The sequence below is a fragment of the Xiphias gladius genome, chromosome 18 (genome assembly GCF_016859285.1).
Source record: "Xiphias gladius isolate SHS-SW01 ecotype Sanya breed wild chromosome 18, ASM1685928v1, whole genome shotgun sequence".
Taxonomy (NCBI): domain Eukaryota; kingdom Metazoa; phylum Chordata; class Actinopteri; order Istiophoriformes; family Xiphiidae; genus Xiphias; species Xiphias gladius.
In genome coordinates this window covers 15,401,005-15,421,658 of record NC_053417.1, presented here as the reverse complement: position 1 = coordinate 15,421,658, position 20,654 = coordinate 15,401,005, and the positions used below count along the sequence as shown (strand labels likewise).

At 43.8% G+C, this 20,654-nt stretch overlaps 3 protein-coding genes and 1 long non-coding RNA gene across 5 annotated transcripts in view; 2 read left to right on the top strand and 2 right to left on the bottom strand.

Moving 5' to 3' along the window:
* Nucleotides 1-2,582, bottom strand: part of rarga (retinoic acid receptor gamma a) — a 44,135-nt gene extending 41,553 nt beyond the window's left edge. Inside the window, exons 1-3 of one of the 2 annotated variants that reach the window (XM_040153080.1) lie at nt 2,515-2,582; nt 1,634-1,760; nt 1,392-1,504 (exon numbers count right to left, since the gene is read on the bottom strand). In XM_040153080.1, the coding sequence (XP_040009014.1) occupies nt 1,392-1,473 (82 nt within the window). In that variant the 5' untranslated portion in view covers nt 1,474-1,504; nt 1,634-1,760; nt 2,515-2,582. Of the gene's footprint in view, nt 1-1,391; nt 1,578-1,633; nt 1,761-2,514 lie in introns of those variants that run through there. The other variant, XM_040153079.1, reaches the window with a different exon arrangement.
* Nucleotides 2,583-2,699: 117 nt separating this feature from the next.
* Nucleotides 2,700-15,767, top strand: nr1d4a (nuclear receptor subfamily 1, group D, member 4a). The gene is made up of 8 exons (XM_040152866.1): nt 2,700-3,370; nt 9,900-10,208; nt 10,301-10,389; nt 10,505-10,649; nt 12,919-13,502; nt 13,606-13,791; nt 13,948-14,158; nt 14,262-15,767. Exons 1-8 carry the CDS (start codon nt 3,349-3,351, stop codon nt 14,456-14,458), a joined length of 1,743 nt encoding a protein of 580 aa, XP_040008800.1. The 5' UTR covers nt 2,700-3,348; the 3' UTR covers nt 14,459-15,767.
* On the bottom strand, nt 14,036-17,374 carry LOC120803879. Its single transcript, XR_005709387.1, has 3 exons — nt 17,283-17,374; nt 14,240-14,491; nt 14,036-14,152 (listed from the first exon to the last, which is right to left on the bottom strand). It is a non-coding gene; the product is annotated as an uncharacterized LOC120803879 (long non-coding RNA).
* mfsd5 (major facilitator superfamily domain containing 5) lies at nt 16,258-20,650 on the top strand. The gene is made up of 2 exons (XM_040152867.1): nt 16,258-16,381; nt 18,354-20,650. Exon 2 carries the CDS (start codon nt 18,435-18,437, stop codon nt 19,881-19,883), a length of 1,449 nt encoding a protein of 482 aa, XP_040008801.1. The 5' UTR covers nt 16,258-16,381; nt 18,354-18,434; the 3' UTR covers nt 19,884-20,650.
* Nucleotides 20,651-20,654: the final 4 nt, after the last annotated feature.

The window sequence follows — 20,654 nt, the reverse complement described above, 5'->3', positions numbered from 1 at the left end:
GTCTATACTTTCCTCAAAAATCAGCCATGATGTCACCATGAACCCATCTTGAACCCACTTCTGTCAAAAAGCATTACTCCAGCCCTCCCTCTCTCTGCCTCATTTTCTGTTCCACCTCTCCCTCCTTCATGCTCCGTTCCTGCCTCTCAAATTCTTCGCTGAACTCCCATTCTTTTTCAATCTTCTTTTTCATATTTCCGTATTCTTCAACATTTCCCCTCTCCCGTCCATTTCTCTTTCCTCTCACTGAATCACACACTTTTTTCTTTTTTTTTTTTTGGCAAGCGTGGCCTAATTGAATCACCAATAAGTGTAGCAGTTTGCCAATAATGCCAAGATGTTCTGATAATCATAAACTTTGTTTAAACTGTGGTTTTACAAAAACGATGGTCCGAGTGCATGAGGGGAAGCCAAAAATGTAAAAGCTGAAAAAAAAAAGAGGAATAAGGGAGAATGCAAATGAAAAGGGGAGAGAGAAAGAGAGAGAACACTGGGGAAGAGAGGGGTGGTGGGGGCAGCGAGAAGGCAGCCAGAGAGCCACATATGGAAGTGATTCTGTAATTACTGCAAATCTTGGAGCTCAAAAGGAAAGGTCTTCTTTTCCATGCCTCCGTCCCTGCACATAAAACTGCCCTTGTGAGGAAGCTGGGCTCTAAATACTGCACAGGAAACATGAACAACAAAACACAACAACAACAACAAAAAACAACAACAAAGTTTTCATTTGCTTTTGGATATTGGGCACGTTGGGTTGGTATATAAATATGCATATGATGTAGCCTATGTTTAGTATGTTGAGTTCAAATTTTTCTACACCGACGAAGAAAAAAAAATCTCTTCTGATCATGAGGCTAATTCCACACGGTACACTACTGGAAAATTTTCTGCATTCTTTGCTCATTTGCTTTGCTTTCCAGAGCTTAATCAACCGTCCTCGAGGCTAATCTAAAACAAACTGCGCGGTTCAGCCTGGAATAAACTGCAGTCTCTCATCAGCCCCACACCAAGCTGGCATCGTTCTCATAAAGCACACATTCAACAAGCTGTGTGAAGGGGGGCCGACATACAGACAGAGAGACAGACAGACAGTGATGAAGACTGTCTTTTAAGCCTCAGGCGCAGCGGTGCTTTGCAGGTGTGTATGTTGGCAGCGACTTCTGTTCTGCTCAGTCCCCAAAGAGTTTCAACAGCCTGTAATTATCTCGTGCCCTGCCTTAACGTGTTCTCATGATGAGTGCGTGAGTTTCTCTCTCTCTCTCCCTCACACACACACACACACAGCCTATACAGTAAACACACACCCCGACTGAAGCAGCTTGAGCTTCGTTTATTCTTAGACACATCCAATTAATCACGACAGGAGATGATTTATGTAAAGTACACAATCCTACCTTCTTCGCCTAGAGTGGTGTGTGCCACAGCCTCGAGAGCGAGCACACACCCCCCACCACCACCCCCAGAAGTTTGAAGCATAAACACTGGATGACACGCACACCGAAGTTTTCTGTGAAGGAGACAAAACAAAGTCATGGACAGTCTTCAGAGAAATCCTCTATTACAGCGCAGCATCTTGTAGAGATCACGCCATTCGGTCTCACGCTTTCGGGACCATTTCAGTCATTTGTCAGATTACCTTCGTCTGTTGCCAATCCGTCACTGTGTCCCGGTAGCTCAGGGGCGTCGATGGGAGCTACCGTGCGTGAGGATTTGTGACCCTGTGACTCCCCCTGGTGGTGGACGGCGGGACTGCAGCGCGCACTCTGCCGGCGAGGACGGGGCGCGACGGGCAGGAAACCAGAACAAACAAAAGAAAACAATCGACACCTAAGTCGAGTGACTAAGTCGGTATCTGTTTATACAAGTCAGTAAACACCCACTCTGCTCGCTTTGCCTGTGATGAAGGAGTAACACTAATAATGACATTCATACTATGGTAATAGTAACGATGATCTTATCATTTTCTGGGAATCCTCTACTTTTTGGGGGGCTAATCAGTTCGAACATGTCCCTGCAGTGCTTCACACATGTGTTCGTTTGAGACAGACAGACAGACAGACAGACAGACAGATAGATAGATAGACAGAATAATGCTTGTGTGTGTCAGTGCCTTGACTTGCCACCTGGGGGCGCTTCTCTCAAACTGTGTTTGGTTGGTCTCGCGTGTGCAGAGACAACGACAGACAGTTTGTTGCTAACTGAATTGTTGGACTCTCTTGTTGCACAAACGAACGAAAGAATAACTTAAGAGTAAGATTTGTTTTTCTTTGAATGTGAAAAATTGGCTTCACCCTCAAAAACGGGCAGAGGTGGAATATATTTTTGACGCGGGAAAATAATCACAAATTGAGAAATATTCAAAAATAGGATTTTTTTTTTTTTTTCAATAATCGAAATTTTAAACCCAAAGTTTGGGGTTTTCGCGGTGTACTCCGACGGCATGTTGTTGGCGTGTCACGGGTCCAGCTGCGCATCTACAGTTTCCTTTGGCACATGGGCTTTAAACTTGGCACCTACCCGATGTTTGGCATGTCTTAATGTTTACCATCCGTCTGCAGCGCTGCTTGTCAGAGAACAGGCAGTCACGATGAGCCACGCCTATTGTCCATGTGCTTCGTCCACCAATCTCTCCATCCCTCCGCGCCACGCGCTCCGTATTTTGCATAAAATGTGTATCAGTAGGGCACATGCAGAGCGCACATGCAGCGTGGCTTTACTGAACACATACCACGGTCGAATAAGCGCATCAGACTCCCCTCGGCTCCAGATACCCGCCAATGAGAATGCACAAAAGCGTGAGGGAGAGAGAGGGAGAGAAAGGACTCCGCGAGATACAAAGAGTGAGCCAAATCCCACACAAACAGACACAACACAAGCTGGAGGGAACGGAAAGGCGCTCACATTTCCCACTCACCTGCAAACGTGATTGACGTGGGTGTTCGTATCGGTGGGTGTGTGTGACACTCCGTTCGCGGATATGCTGACTCGAGTTTCTTGGAATTCATAAGAATCGTTCAATCTTCGCTCGCGCAGCATCGCACGCGCTCGAGCCGAGTGTCCAGAGCTCGGAAGGTATCCAGGTATCCCGCCGGTCTGACTCGCCTCCTTCAGAACAGAACTGAGCACCGAGAGAGACACCTGCGTACAGTTTTTACCGGGGAGAAACTCTGCGGGCACTGGACGCCTTTCCATCCCCGCTTCCCAATTTTTGCGCTCCGTGAGGCAGGTGTTTTACGCAGAGCTCCTTCTCGACTGTCTCACCTGTCTCCACAAGACTTTTGCTCCAGCCTAGCTACGTTCACAGACGTCTGTCTTCAAAATTGTTTCAAGTGATCGACATCAACAAGAGACATGGATAACAGCCCCGGCGGTGGTAAGGTTAACTTTTACATTATTTTAACCCGCATGCCGCAACCGCTGCATCATGATAGCAATGAACTGTCTAAGTTGAATTATTTCATTATTACATTATTACAACCGACGTAAATTTCACTTTAAATATAATAAAGCATTAATTGATGTAACGCAAAGCAGAACTTCTGTTACACATTCAGTATATTAACGATTCTGTAAATCCCTCCTCAAAGCTCAAAATTTATTTATTTTTAATAATATGTGTATAACTGGCAATTGTGTTTGCAACTGTGTGTGAGTTCTCATCACATGCACCACTAAGTGCGAGTGAAACATCCCTTTTGCATGCGAGTCTTAGAATAATTTCTGAGCTGGATGATTTTATAGGTTTACCGCTGTTTGGGGACATTGGGTCCATGCACGAGTTCACTCTTATGGCATTCATTCACTCGAGCTTGTTTCTATGTTCAGTGGAAGTGTAACTGCGACACTTTGCGCAAAACTGTCAGGAAGTCATTGCATGGCGTCCAAATGTCAAAACGCTGCGCCCGGACTGCAGCTCGACTGACAGCGAACCGCGCCATATGGTCGTAGTGGGGCTGGCCACTTCCTGTTTCTCTCCATGAAAACAAACTCACGTGGAGCTACAGTACACTGGCTGTCACTGTAATCATAATCTGTCGGAGCACACAGCAGCAACAACAGCACACTAACCCTCTACCACCTCGCGGGGGGGGGGGGGGCAATGAAACTCTGGCGTAAAGGGCGTGTTTGTTCCTATTATCAAAGGCATCGCTGAGGTGCCTGCAGCATAAAAAGTTGATAACCGCGGGACTTCCATCCGTTAAGTGGCATTAGGCAGCGTTTCTGTCGAGGTCAGCCAAAGGTGCTCGTGCTTTCTGCTTTCTCCTCCTAATTGACGGTGAATCATTTACAACAGCGACGGTCACGTTCCAGCACAGGTGATGGGCGCCTGTACAGCCTGTGCTCCGTCAACACGTTACTCTAATCGGAAGGCTACACTAAACCCACTCACCGGGTTATGGCTCTCTATTAATGTTGATAAAGTGGGCCAGTGTTTTTCGCGGAACACGCGAGGCTGTTAAATGTGTAATCGTAGATAAAAGCTGTAGTATAAACCGATAAATGTGATCACTGCGTGCCTGGCTTTGCTGCTGGTGTTCTATTGCTATTTGGTGTTTGTGTGAGTGTGAGTGGGTTGTGGGTGGGGGGGTTGAGTTTGCAATTTCAAGTTTTTATTCGTTTATTAAATTGTTTATTTATGTATATTTACTGTTTGCTTATTTTACATTTAAATGACAGTACATCTTTTAACTTTCCATGAGTCTTTTGACATTGTTCTCTTCCTCTCACCCATCTAAATGTAAGTGGCCACCTTCGACTAGGTTCACTGACTTTTAATATTTCAATAAGATTATTGGAGTACACATGACTTCATTTCACTCATGAGTTCAGTGTGATCTAAACAAAGCTCATAAACATCGTCATAACCTGGCAAAAAATATGGCTGCAGTGGTGGGCTGTAAGGCTCATAAAGTCCAGCAGATAAAATGAGATTGTATGCATGTGTGTGTGTGTGTGTGTGTGTGTGTTCACCTCCAGAGATGAGTGGGTTGTGGGGCTGGGGGTGTGTTCTTTCATATGCCATGTAGCATAAAAAATGGGCCCAAACAGACCAAATGTCAAAGTCAGTTTTGACTGACCAAAGATCAGACAAAACTAATATTGGAATATGTACAATACGTCTTCAATCATGCATGATGGAATACTTGCCAGAATCAATATTTACATCAACTTGCACAACCTTGACCTCATGTCAGAGGTCAACTGCACCATGGAGTTGGGGTCAGTTGTAACACTGCATATATTTAGTCTTCCTTGACACCAACATTAATTTGCTCAAAGGTACTATAATAGGATTAGTATGCTATTACAGCAGATCACATATAGTTTTCAACTGGTGCTTACATGATAAAAACAGACTTTCCTTACTGCCCACTGCATAACTTCATGCACTACACTAAAACTTCTTCTGACACTCCCCTGGTGGAGGTTTTCTGCATTATTCTCACCATGCTTAAAGTAAGGACCCCTAACTCGGGCCCATTCCTCACCATCAAATCGAAACCATCTTTACTTTGGTTCCAAGTTTTACCTGGCTGACATAAACATGTGGAAGAAAATTCACTAGTAGGGGCCGATTTTTGACATCAAAATTAACTCCATAGTCAGCCATAATATTATAAGCTACAGTATGTGGTATAAGATAACCACATTAGTTTGACGGATGGCCAAAAAGTGATAAATCATTTCAAATTACAAATGACAGCATCTCCAAAATACACGGGTAATGAAAATATCAAAAAAGAAAACCCCCAAACAGCCATGTGAGGCCACGAAAATATGAACGTATCTTTCTCCTGGATTGCAAACGGGACAGTCAGTGCAGGATTTACTGTCATCACTCAGCCTCGGCCAGACATCACAACTGACCCGTTACCGAAGCAGTTCTCCCCTATTCTGATACATTTAACAGAATCATTACCGAAAGAGATTTTAAGAGAACAACTCCACTGCAGGCTGTGTAAAATCCTACTCGCCTATTTTTCACCCGAAGCTGAGCGTTATGCATTTCTTCACAGTATAAACTCGGCTCTGGCCGCATGCTGACACATAAATTTCCCCCCAGTGTTTATAAATTAGATGCAGCGCCTGCTGGCGGTGCACAGTGAGACCACCCCGGCGCATAACATGGTCTATTTAATTTGGCCATTCAGTTATAAGCCCCTGGTGGACCGTAGGAGCTCTGGCTGCTGGCTGGAGCGCAGCTTCATGTCTTCCCAGGGAAAGCTCAGTCAGAAGCCTCCTCACGTGGCTTCCCTTGCAGAGCCGCGTGCGACGCGTGAGATACCCGGGCCCTCCTCCCGCCTCCCGCCGCTTCCCCGCTCTCACGGACGCTTCTGTGTTGATGCCGCCCGCGGTGGTGGTGAGGGAGAGCTTGGTCAGTGGGTCAGCGATTCCATGCATTGACTTTGTTTTTTTTCTCTCTCGTCACGTTTTACCGCCTCATGCGCCTTTGGCTCGTATTGAAATCGTTTCTCCCGCAGCTGAATCACAGTACTTGCAGTTCGGTTGACGCTGACTCAGTTTTGGCTCGACAACATCTGTCCCCAAGCCCATGGGTTCAGGGCTCACATCCGTTTAGGGTGTGTTTCAGCTGGAACGTGACTCTGCTATTAAACATAACAGCTCCCCTCTCATCCGCTGCGCTGAAAACGATGCTGAAACAAACAGCGGATTAAAGACATCGAGAGGCTGAAACTCTGCTTCTGACAAAATCGCGCAACCTTGAAACGGATGTTTTCGGTCCATGTTTGACACGGGGTGTGCCAGACAAATTCAGCCAGAACAACAACAAAACCCAGGATATTCAACCGTAGATTTCAAATCATATTCTGGCGTTTAGAAACTGTAGCTATAAACTATGATAATCTAATAGAGTTCCTCTGGATAAATGCTTGAGCCAGAGCTAGTGTGTGTGATCCAGCAGCAGTTCGCAGAGATGCTGAGGCACATAGACACAATTCTATCAAGTTCCCCTGATATTGACCTACTTACACAAGTCTGAGTTAATGAAGTCGACTGCAAACACCAAAGTAGCGTTAACAGATTGGCCATGTTCAGTGTCACATAATAACTCTTTTTACTGGCCATTGCCTACAGCCTACGTAATTTTTCTGTTCCAGCATAATAAACAGGGTAGCGCTCTTAGGAAGCCATCCTATGCCATGTTTATAAACTTTACACCAAAAGGCCGGACAAACACTACGGTCCCCTTAACTGTAGGCTGTCTGTGGCTGTCTCTCCATGTCCTGCATCAGAAGGTGAACCAGTTAAAGTGAGAGATAAAAGACAAGAGAGGAGAAAAGGGGAGAGGTGCTGTTGTGCCTGTGAACTATTCACTGCTCACGTTTCTCTGCCTGCCTCCAGTCCCAGGCAGATTAGTGCTTGCATGGGTAAGCTAAGCTTCAAATGGGCACTGAGAACTGATTGACTCCTCAATTTATGCTGTCTGCAGTGACCTAAATTGTAACTGTTCTGTGCGCACTGTGACAGTGTGCGCTGCAGTACTGTTTGCCTTGCGTGGGAAATCCCACGCAATGCAAAAAATCCTGAGAAAACCATGTGAATTTTGGTGTAGCTGCAATAACCAACATGCTGACCGCTGACCCGCAGGTACACTGGATGGTCAGTGTTGGATGATACCAAGTAGCCTAATACTAGGACAGGTATCTCCTGTAGTTCACTGACAAGAAATTAGATTTTTCTTATATGGAAAAAAAAACAGGAATTTCATACAATGAAGATATTACATCTAATATCCCCTAAGAGCTCAATTTAGAAGTTGATTGATATTACAGGCTTCCAGTAATATGAATAAAAACAGTAATGCTGCCTAACACATAATCAATTGATTGGTGATTGCAATAGCATTTTGAATCCTGTGTGGATACTGAAGCTTTATGCAATGCTTGCATTGAAAATAATGAAAACAACAATATCATGCTGTTTTCCCTCAACCATGATGAGGACAGATAACAATTAATTCTTGTTTTTGACCATACATGGTGATAATGCTATGATAACATAATAATGAGTGTAGGAGGATGGTGAATATGTATTTTGTGCAAAACAGTGAAGGGAGTCTGCAGTTTTTACATTTAAATTGTGTTATTGCTTGTATATTGTCTGTAAATACTATGTATATTATTTGTATAGAGCGTTGCTTGAGAGTCACCAACTGCCAAAAACAAATTCCCTGTGTGTGCTAACATAATACCAATACTACCAATAAATCTGATTATGGGTCTAATCAGCTTCTCTACTGTGACACTTGATACATGAAGGTGGTTTGGGTACCTGCCCGTCACTCCTGGAAAGCAGGCTGTAAAACGGATTGTTAATGACGGTGTTTACAGCGCAGTGGCTCTAGAGGTCATTGATAAACACTGTACATGTGAGTCTTCAGGTGGACATGCAATGTGTTTGGGTGGAGTGGGGGCTGGGCCACCACTGTCTGCTCGTAAGCTCAGGAAGAGGTGAGGCTCAGGCTTGCGTCTGCTGGATCTGTCTGTGACTGTGGCATGAGTCAACAAATCCACCGACACGTGCTGGTTGAGGGATTATCAAAACATTTGAGCTAAACAAATAGCTTGCGCACCAAAGGGCAACACGGCAACGCAGGGACAAGCCCACAGCATTTAGGCATGATTTCCACAAACAAGGCTGAGTTGGTCTAACCAGTTTACCACTGCATGAATTTTAGATGTTGGAAATTATTTGTATGGTGGAAATTTCTCAGCTGCATATGCAAGCCAATCATGAACGAAGTTTTAACTTGGGCCCATATTTGTTTCTTTCGTTTTGGACATTTACCCTCATTTGCATGTAATTTGTCACTCTGAACGTCTCTCTGCTGGACTTTACTGTACACGGAGTAGTCAGTACAGTACAGTAGTTATTACAGCGGTCCGGTCCCTACAGCTGAGGCTTTTCCTTTGCAAAAACGTGACTCACATTCTCCGACTGTTGGTGGCGCATGAACAGCAGTGGCCGAGACTTGGTGCCACCTCACGCCCGCGGAGCTTCCCAGTCAGCGCGTGTTTATAAACACAGATCTGACTTCGGATTGTTGTATATTTCAACACGAGACTGCGGATTTGGTTCGGGCAGTAACCGTGTCAGGAGCCCATGCATGTGAGGCTGCGGTCAGGTGTCTTGCTGTTAGCTGGCGCTGGGCACGGTGCCAGGGGAGTGAGGCTATTATTGGAGCGGAGGAGGCAGCAGACCCCGCAGACACGTGAGGCCGTGTCTCGGCTCATCCCCAACGCATGACTAGAAATGCGTGAGAGAGAGAGAGAGAGATGGGGGGAGGCGAAACTTAAGAGGAAAAAAGCCCCAGCTGAACGACAAAAAAAAAAAAAAAATCCACCTATCCATACAGTGCCTACATAAGTACTGCAGTAGCATGACGCTGAAATTATTTACTGAAACGCAGCGCTTCCTTGCCTCGTCTGGTGGAAGCCTGCCTGCTTTGTTGCAGTGCTACCAGCAATATTTTTAGCGCCCACTTTATCCGCTTGAGCTCACCATAACGCCTATTACACTCAGGATGAGGCAACGACGCTGCAGATTCTCAGAGCTGTTCTCTGCTGCCCAGAGGTTGGGCAACGTTACATCACATCACATCCAACGGTGTAGAGTAGCTGAACGGTTTCTCAGGAAATAAGGATCGCCATCTTAAATGCACGATACGTCTATAATTGATGTAATTCAGTAATTCAACAACTTCCAGTAGTCTATATATATAACATACAAAACATAATGTTTTGATAATAATCTTATCTATAGCTAAATGATATTGTATGCTTTAATTGGGAGCTCAAATTGATCTCAAATATGAATCACCTGACCCCAAAATCTCAGCTCAGAGGTCTGATGTCCTCCAATCTTTCCCTTGTGTGCAGGAGGTGGCGGAGTAATTCTCTATGCAGGTTCCTCTGGCAGTTCCAGTCCCAGCCCTGGCAGCCCCTCCAGTGGGTACCAGACACAGTCACCCTCTTCACACTCCCAGCCCTCATCTCCAGAGGAGGTTACCTTCACAGAGATCGGGCCATTGAAACAGAGGGCAGCTGGGTGCACCACCCCATCCTCCAAACTGGTATTCCAGTTCCCAGAGGTCTACAGTGGCTCCTCAGTATCAGCCACTACACAGCATACCTATGCACACCCCATTGCAGGAAAGAGGCCATGCGGGTTCCCAGGAACTTTCACCAGTAAGTGTTTCCTCGCTGTCAATATGTAGAAAGACTTATCCCAGGATGTAATTGTTTGCAGCTTATCTAACTGTGCTTTTACCCTTCCGCAGAGACAGGTGGAATGGTCCTGCTTTGCAAAGTCTGTGGGGACATCGCATCTGGTTTCCACTATGGGGTGCATGCCTGTGAAGGTTGCAAGGTAAGCCCTTGATGAGAGAAATCTTTTGAAATGAATAAACAATATTTTGCTTTTGGTGCACCAATTTTCATGTCATATATATACACACACATATATATATATATATACGTTTCAGGGCTTTTTCCGCCGCAGCATTCAGCAGAACATCAACTACAAGATGTGTGTGAAGAATGAGAACTGCCTGATCATGCGCATGAACCGAAACCGTTGCCAGCACTGCCGTTTCAAGAAATGCCTCTCTGTTGGCATGTCAAGAGATGGTGAGACATCCTGACACATTTTTAACTGAGAGACCCTCATGCAGTTCTGCCAGAATACCACAGTGCCCTGATTAGCCAAAGCAGCAGGGGAAATGGGCAGCTTGAAAGAGGCGCAGTACTGATATGTAGGTCTGTGTGAAAAATGTAATGCAGAAAGTCTTTTGAGGTCATCGTGCCAGTAGCTCAGTCCCTCACTTTACCAGCAGACCATCTGGCCTTGTATCACTGTTAAGTTTTTAAGTGCCTTTCTCCTGCCCTTTGCAGCCTCTTCCCACAACACTGTTACCTCTAAGCTCTTGTTCAGTTCAGCGCCTCCTCCTCCATGTACCCACCATGTTCCCTCAGCTCTCTTACATATCCCCCTCAGAGAATGATTTATGAGAGGAGGAGCGCTGAAGTCCCCGAAGCTATCTATCATCTGGAAAACTGCAGCAAACACAGGAATTATTTTAGGAAATTGGAACAGATTCAATTTGATTACCTTGTGTATGCCCACAGAACATCTTATTGCAATTAATGAGGGATAGGGAAACAATTAAGCAAGGGATGCAAAAAAAACAAACAACAACCTTGTTTCACCTCGGATAGCTGAACATTGATTGATCACCTATAATCACAGATTAAGAAAACAGCTGCACTGACCTAGAAAAACAATACAGAAGTGTGCCTGTAGTGTACTCATACATCATGACCTACTTGGTGTAGTTTTCCTGTCTTCTGCTTCTCAGTATGATTTTTGCTTATCTCCACCCTCCAGTACCCTGCATTGCCTAATCTAGTAAAGAGGTTAGTGTTATTTCTGCATGTGATGCAGAAATAACACTGGCTCAGAGAAAACAGGGTCGCTAAATATGACTTGATAAGAGAAAGAAGCAGTCAGGTCGACCCTCATAGAGGAGATTTTTGAAAGCGTTAAGAACCACAACCTAAAAACCCCTTTTTGCTCTGTTTCAACCATTACAACAACAGGAAAACCACATGCAACTGCCTGAAGCCCACATTAAATAGTACACCCTGATTTCACACCAGGCAGCTGTGTGACTTTGGCTCTACAATATAGGCAAATATTTGTCCGTTGGCATGATGGCACACTTTTCTTCCTCTATCCAGAGCAACATTTTTAGAGCAACAGCTCACTATTCTGCATTTGCCTCATTTTAACCATGATGAAAGGGATTAATCTCATGCTATGTTAGTGGCCCCATCCTCATCATGGGACCCTACAGGGTGAACAGATTACTGTATTTTGGTAAACAGAGCAATTTCTACTGTGCATACTACTGCGACAAGTAAATTGCCTCACTTGACCCAACACAGTATGTTTTTACGTCAGTTGCTTATGTTTTAACACATGGCAATAATGGTACGTTGCTTTACAAATATTACAGCTGCCATACAAATTTTATGCTACACTTAAACAAAAATCAGGTACACCATACTTGCATAAGTCTCTGAATCTGTACCAGTTCAACTTCTCTGCTTCATCTAACTTCATCTTTCACACACATCTCCCGCGCACAGAGACACACCCTCTTACTTTCAATGTATCACCATCTCTCATGTCAGTCCTTTTCATTTACTCACTACTCTCTCCTCAACTCATTTATGCGCTACAAGCCCACCCCTCTCATCCTTTTCCCTCTCACTATCTGAGTGCCAGTGACATCACGCTAACGTTGCCCCACTGCCCTACTTACAAATGGAGGGAGGGAGAGGGAGAGGAAGGATACAGGGGTGGATAGAGGAGGGGATGAGCCAGATGGTAGCGGGGGGTCTATAAATAGCCTCTCCAGCTCATGGTTACTGTGGGAAGGGGAATGGGAATATGGGTGAGGAAAGTTTCCATTTCACAACTTTTGTGATTCTCCTTTAAATAATTCAAAACTTTAGGAGTTGTTTGTGCTTTTGATGCGTGCATGTTTATAAGGAGGTGTAATGGGTAACTGTTTAACAATGCTTTGCTTTAATTTATAACCAATATAAGTTACACTAGCAGTCCTGTGCTTCCTAAATAGCACCACTGTATAGGTAGAATGCATCCGCCTCTTGATCTTAAAGAAATGAATTTGTCTTGGTTGTCAATGGAGTGCTTGTACCTTTATAATTTTATGTAATTTCAGTGAGCATTGTATCCAAGAAAAAAACAAACAAACAAAAAAATAACTGGCGATAACATTTATTTAAAAAGAAGGAAAAAAATAAAGCACAAAACATGTCCAGTCACAAAGACTGTAGGCTGATCTGTCCTCACTGCTTGTGTCTTCCCTAGCTGTGCGTTTTGGCCGCATACCTAAGAGAGAGAAGCAGCGACTTCTGGATGAGATGCAGAGCTACATGAACAGCCTAAATGAATCAGCTGCCATGGACATGGACTCATCTTCAGTGAGGGACGCTCCCCCCAGCCCAGAAGATGGCAACTCAAAAGAGGCCATTGGGGCCATCTCCAGAGCCTACCGTGACATCTTCACCACCAGCAACAGCAGCAGCCAGGAGAGAGTAGCCAAGAGGGCTAACATCACCACCAACAACAACAACAACAAATCTCCCTTTTCTCAGGATGCAAGTTTTCCCCAAGTCTCATGTCACTCCACCTCTGCCCAGAGTTATCAGTCTTGCCCTGTTGCCCCTGCCACTCAATGCCCAGTTGCCCCTAATGACAACCAACCTACATTCCACAATGTAGACAACAATCACTACACCTACTTAGTTTCAACAAATCAGAATCATGACCAGTCTAATGGTATAACATCTCAAAGGGGCAGCTCTGCCAATCATAACAGTTTTCGCAATGCAGGAAGTGCAACAGATCAGCTTTCCTGCCCATGGAAATTAGATCCAGGAGCTAAAGTGCTGGTAAGTGCAGGACACATACTAAATTAGTTTAACACTCACATGTTATGTCTTGTTTGGCCAACATTTTTTTCATTCTTTCTATGTCTCTTTGTCTTTCTTTAAGGCCTGTCCTCTCAATGTGTGCCCTGTATCAGGGGCAGAGCATACGAGTCAGGAGATATGGGAATCCTTCTCTCAGTGTTTCACTCCTGCCGTCAAGGAGGTTGTAGAGTTTGCCAAGGGCATCCCAGGATTTCAAGAGCTTAGCCAACATGACCAGGTCATGCTGCTCAAATCAGGCACCTTCCAGGTACTTGCGTACATTTCAAATGATTAATATTGCTTGTAATAAATCCCAACTTTTTGACTCCTTCCCTTTGAGTCCGAATGTATTAGTTGGTCAAGTATTTTTCTCAAACCTATCTTTGTGTTGCTCTTTTTTTTTCTCCGTTACTTGTGTGTTTAGGTTCTGATGGTGAGGTTCTGCACCTTGTTCAATGCTGAGGAGCGCACAGTGACCTTCCTAAATGGCCAGACTTACCCCCTGTCTACCCTGCGGGCTTTGGGCATGGGCTCCCTACTGGACGCAATGTTTGAGTTCAGTGAGAAGTTGGGCTCCCTGGGGTTGGAGCCTGATGAAATGGCTCTCTTCATGGCTGTGGTGCTGGTCTCTGCAGGTGAGAGAGAGTCAAAATTTACTTCATGAGTACAACTTTAATGAACTAATAATGTATTAACTGTCTATCAACCATTCACACTGGCATCCTCTGTGCTCTTCAGATCGTTCTGGCATCTCAGACATATGGGCTGTAGAGCAGCTCCAGGAGGGTCTGATTCGCGCCCTACGGTCACTGATCACCCGACGTCGTCCAGATGACACCGCCCTCTTCCCGAAACTCCTCCTGCGCCTGCCAGACCTGCGCACCCTCAACAATCTCCACTCCGACAAACTTTTGGCCTTTCGCATTGACCCTTGAGCAGCACTTGTTCACCATGCACACAGACACAAACTATTTTACACAAACGTATACAGTACATCACACACACACATTATCTTCTAAGGGCATGACTTCCTTCAAAGTTGAGAAACAATGAATTTTGCAATCGAAGAAGTGTTTTTCAAAAGGATAAATGAGGGCTGTGGCGAACATTTTTTTGATTCACTATTGATTTTCATGCAATGTTATGGGACAAATGAACATACACATACAAACTCATGTATACAAATAAACCTCAACACCTCTTGAAAGACATTGTTCCAGTAAAAAAATAAATAATTGTGTATAGTTACTATCACCCTTTTGGACAGATCATTTATGCATTTGCTCATTATATCCAGTGTACTTAAGAATAAAAGCCAGTTCATTTCTGTTTATTCCTTTAGTGGTACAATATCAACAGACCATCACTAAGCAGCAGCTGAAAGACGGATATCGTATATCTAAACCGTTATTACTTAGGGACCATTAATGATGATTGACTGTGTGTCAGTGTGTGTTTAAGAGAAAGGGAACCTGTATATAATACATAGCGAAATGGTAAGGTAATTCTGTATCACTGTTTCACAAACATGCCATCTGCATTAGCACTGGAATGAGACTATTTTAATGTGTCACTTGTACACATTGAGATGCATTCTGTCTCTTACTATTTTTGACTAATCTTCCATACATTTGTCACACCTTGGGTTTGAATATGCCAGCTTCATTAGTCAATGGCATTTTATATGTTTTGACAAAAACACTGTGTCTGTGTTTATTGTATCACATCTGGACAGATGGAGATGCTCCATGCATGTTGGGTTTTGTAGTTCCTTTGTTTATTTTTGTTGCTGTAAATATTATTTTACCCCAATCTCTATGTATGACTATCAATGACTGAACTGATATATATAATTGATGGGACAGATGAGTTCAGTGTAAAGAAGAATGTACTGACCTTCCTTTACTAGCGGGGGGTTTGGCCATGTCAAGGGGGCTTTTTTTACAGAATATTTAGTAGGGATTTGCAAACGGCTTAGACACACTTCCTGCTATTAGATGATGTAACCAACCAGCATAATCCTTGAAATCACCAGCACTCACTCCACATGCACCCTTCCTCTGCCCCCAATGTTTGTCATACAAACACAAGAGATATTTTTGGGTGAGAGATCTTATTTGATTGGTCTTCTCACTATTTGCTTGTTTGATTATGGCTGATCAAGCACATCTTGTATATTTTGTAAATCTTTCTTCCTAAATAGAAATGATATAATGATATAAAGTTCGAATTATGTATTATTCTGCTTGTGTGTCGTTCTTTTGTGTCCATTTAAGATGTGCTGAGTAGTTAGGCCTGTGTGGATCTGAAAAATGTGTAATGCTGCTGAAAGTTACAGTTATTATTTAACAAAAGTTTATACTCTGTGTGCAATGAGTGTGCGTGTTAGAGTCTCTTAGAAGGGTGATTGCATTCATAGCTATAAATCCAGGTTAGACAGCATAAAAACTACATAGCTTACTCCAATACCATTACATTATACACACCCGTACATTTGTGTGAAATCTGGGTGTCGAATTAATCAGAAAACATGGAAAAACTACAAAGCATACTTACCTCAAATAACGAACTACTAGTAAATACATAAAATCCAACCTACAGACAAGGCTGTTCCTCCGAGAAAGCTGCAACACGGGATTTCTGGAGGTATGCAACAACTTTCTCCTACCCTTGTAAATGAAAAAAAAAGCTGGAATGCCACCTTGTGGTGAAATAATAGGTCACGGAAGTGAACGGTCTGTTTGCTAGTAAAGACACACTCGCCTAGCCTTATCGTCCACTATCACTTAGCTAGTTAAGTTTAATTTTATCACTTTCTACGTCGTACCACTACTATGGCACCGCTCACAAACGACACGGTAAGACATATATAGTATGATACAGTATAGTGGAAAACAGATGAGATAGTGGCGCGAGTTATCTTAGTAGCAGGTTAGCTTGTAGACTAGCGTTAGCTAAAAAACAATAGCATGTAGGTCCACCTGAGAGCCATCAATTAGCTACGCGTTAAAGTAAAATAATCGGTCACTAATCAGTATTGAAGCAATTAATGCAGGTAACAACTAACGTTATACTGCAATACCTACTTAATGCCGTTTTGTTTAGCGACCAAATTTTGTGAAAGTAGAGCTTATTAGCCAAGTAAGCAACGAATTAACAAGTCGCACCCCTTACTCTGTATTATCCACCAGTAACGTAAATGCTCTCTCGCAACGATGCTTCCCGCAGCTAAGTTTTCCAAGCCAGACCACATCACACAAGGTCTAGATCAAAAAACCACTATACTTGGACTCGTCTCTGGGCTAGACCAACCACAAGTATAGTATAGTGGAAGCCATTCCTGTCAGCGGCCGTCACTCTTTACAACGATTCTCCTCTGACAATACTTTGTCCCTGTGACAGCCTGCTCACCTGGACTTTTTTACCTGTCACATAATGTACAACATCTGTTATACATTAGATAAATCCGATCTTTCAAGGGTCACGCGGCTCTGTAGACGGTTAGGTACGTAAGTATTTGGACAGTGACACAATTTTCATAATTTTGCCTCTGTACAGCACCGCAATGGATTTGACACGAAGCCATCAAGATGTGACTAAAGTGTAGACTTCCAGTTTTCATTCAAAGGATCCCACGAAGATATCGCATTAACCGTTTAGGAATTACGGCCGTTTTTATACACAGTCGCTCATTTTCAGAGGCTCAAAGGTAATTGAAGAAACTAACATAATTATAAACGTAAGGATTATTTTTAGTACTTGGATGAAACTTCTTTGCAGTCAATGACTGCCTGACGTCTGGAACCCAGGGACATCACCAAATATTGAGTTTCCTTCCTTGAGACGCTCTGCCAGGCCTTTACTGCAGCCGCCTTCGGTTGCTACTCGTGGACGGTCTTTTTGCCCTCTGTTTTGTCTTCAGGAAGTGAAAAGTATGCTCAGTTGGGTTGAGATCACGGTGACTTGACTTGGCCATGGAAGAATATTCCAATTATTATATTTTTTCTTTCGCAGTTTGTTTTGGGTCATTACCCATTTGTTATGTGAAGCACCGTCCTATCAGTTTTTCAGCATTTGATTTGTTATGAAATAACAAAGGAAGAGGCCACAGCTGGCCATGAAACTGATTGTCAGTCAATTGTCCAATTACTTTTGAGTCTCTGAATAGAGCGACTATGTATAAAAATGGCTGTAATTCCTTAACGGTTGATGCAATATTTTTGTTAAGCCCCTTAAATTTAAGCTGAAAGTCCACACTTCAGTCACATCTTAATGGCTACATTTCAAATCCATTGTGGTGGTGTACCAAGGCAAAATTATGATAATTGTATCACTGTCCAAATACATATATACCTGACTATATATACACGTGACTTGAATTATTGTACAGGGTATTATGATATATTGTATTGCAACCATTATATTGTGTATATTCCATACATAGTATACGTATGGGTCTATCTTTACTCTTTATTGTTTTAATTCTCTTTTCATTTATATTTTTTTATTTTTACACCTTTTATTATATTTAGTTATTGTATATAATTTATCCATTAATTGTATTGTTTTTACCTACCTCTATCTATCTTTTATCACCAAAGACTGTGCATAACATAGTGTGAAATTGGGGTGAAATTGACACTTTTTTGCTTTTACAAATAAAATAAAGGTTTCAAAACTTCTGAAAATGGATTAAGGCTTTAACTCTGATGTCAAAACACCTTTTCCCCTTAACTTTGCTCTAATATGCCAAATCAGAAGCAGTGACTCAGAAGCTGTACATTGTCCTTCTGACTGTATATATTTCTTGCTCACCTTGTCTCTCCACAGGTGCTGAGAAGCAGAAAGAAAAGAGCTGAAAACACCCCAAGACTTCAGGTTTGACCTCAAGTGGCTGCAGTTTTTCACACCATGTTGGTGACAACATATCTTGCGATCATTTTCCTGCTCGCCCTGTGTGTTGGCCTCGAGCTCACAGCACGCCGGCTCACCCCACCTCAGTCTACTCCTAATGCTGTAGCCAACCCAGCCTTCCGTCGCTTCCAGAGTATATTCCTCCGGGCATACCTTTTGGCTTTGTGGGCAGACTGGCTCCAGGGTCCTTACCTCTACAAACTTTACCGCCATTACAGTTTCCTGGAATCCCAAATAGCCATCTTATATGTGTGTGGCCTGGCTTCCTGTGTTCTGTTTGCTCCTTTTTCAGGCTGGCTCCCTCAAGCTATGGGCCGCAGACAGACATGTCTTCTCTTCTGCCTGTCCTACTCTGCTTGTTGTCTCACAAAGCTGTCCAGAGACTACTTTGTTTTGATTGTGGGCCGTGTCCTTGGGGGTTTGTCCACATCTCTGCTCACCACCTCATTTGAAGCCTGGTATGTGCACCGACATGTAGACGTCCATGATTTTCCCAAGGAGTGGATCCCCAGCACCTTCACCAAAGCTGCTACCTGGAACCATGGGCTTGCTGTTGGAGCAGGGCTGGTGGCTAACTTGCTGGCTGAGTGGCTCCACCTGGGGCCGGTAGCTCCCTTTCTCCTAGCTGTCCCCTGCCTGGTTTGCTGTGGCTGGGTGGTGCTAATGGACTGGGGCAAGGAAGAGGCTGAAGGAAGTCCTGAAGGGGATAAACAGACACTTCTTCTTGGCCTTCCCAATGGAGGTGTTAGCTGTTTGTCTGCAAAGGCCCGGTTCTCACGCAGCTGCCATGAGGGGCTGCGCTGCCTGCTGTCTGACAGGAGAGTAATGCTATTGGGCGGAGTGCAGGCTCTGTTTGAAAGTGTCCTCTACATTTTTGTTTTCCTGTGGACCCCAGTACTGGACCCACATGGACCTCCTTTAGGAATAGTGTTCTCTTGCCTGATGGCTGCCAGCATGGCTGGCTCCTTGCTGTACCGCCTAGCCACCTCCACTCGCTATCGTCTGCAACCTGGTCATGTACTCTGCCTGGCTGTGCTAATGGCTTTCTTCTCCTTTTTCATGCTGACCTTTTCCACTGCCCCAGGTCAGCCTCGACCTCATGAATCGTTTCTGGCCTTCCTTCTGCTGGAGCTAGCCTGTGGCCTCTACTTCCCAGCAGTCAGTTTTCTCCAGGGCAGGGTTATCCCAGAGGAGAAGCGGGCTGGTGTACTGGCATGGTTCCGGCTGCCTCTGCACCTGCTGGCCTGTTTAGGGCTGCTGGCCCTACATGGGGAGGTATCAGGAACAGGTGGAGGGGAGGGTGGCAGCGGCACCAGACACATGTTTGGAGGCTGTGCTGTCATGATGCTGGCAGCTTTGATGGCCGTCGTTAGTCTGTTCACCCTTGGCAGAAATGACACAGACCTGAGACTGGAGGGAACCAGAGGGGAGGGGGAGATGTACTGAGGAGATGGGCCACATATCCATTTATGCTTTACTGGTTTGAAAATGTGTTATACCAGTTTTTTGTTACTGAAAGTAGAAATCTTGGGTGTTTGACCAGAGTAGTTACAAGTCTACATTTTGCCAAATGCATCAATCAACGAAATCAGAGCCCAAAGGTGGTATTTTGGTAAATTGAAATTCAAATAAATTTAAATTTTTGTATGTTTGCCTTGTTATTTCTTTTTGGGAGAGACTTTTATTAATCCTGTCTGTGTAGGAATGCTTTGGGAACATGGCCATATCTACCTTCATTTGTCAAGTAAATTGCTGGAAATGTTGTAAGCCATGTCCAAAACCCCTGTATCGTTTTAATAATTATTGCAGTTAACATGTTATTGCCTTTGTGTGTCCATCCATAGGGAGATGGGATGATGTGTTTGAAAGGATATAATTAATTTCACCTGTCAGTAGCCCCGTGGTGATTGGTAATTCTGAAGTTTCATCAAAATTTTAAAAACACACATGAAAAGACATTAATTTACAGAGAGCTGAATGAATGTCCAAAGAAATAAGGTCATGACTAGCATGACCAGTATCTGAATGTCAGTTCATACGGTACTTTTTGAACAGTACTTTGATTTCTGTATGGGGTTTGTTTTTTTTTTTTTTTTTCTTTTTTTTGAGCATCTGTGTATTTCTTATTGAAAAGAGCATACTACAGTATTTCAGTTTTACTTTGAATACTTTTTCTGCACCATCTACAGGATATTTTTTCTGTATTGTCTTAACATG

Coding starts and splice junctions, on each gene's coding strand:
- nr1d4a (XM_040152866.1), top strand. CDS start 3,349: ATGGATAACAGCCCCGGCGGTG. Junction 10,209..10,300: donor GTTCCCAGGAACTTTCACCA/GTAAGTGTTTCC, acceptor ACCCTTCCGCAG/AGACAGGTGGAATGGTCCTG. Junction 13,792..13,947: donor TCAAATCAGGCACCTTCCAG/GTACTTGCGTAC, acceptor TTGTGTGTTTAG/GTTCTGATGGTGAGGTTCTG.
- mfsd5 (XM_040152867.1), top strand. CDS start 18,435: ATGTTGGTGACAACATATCTTGCGATCATTTTCCTGCTCGCCCTGTGT.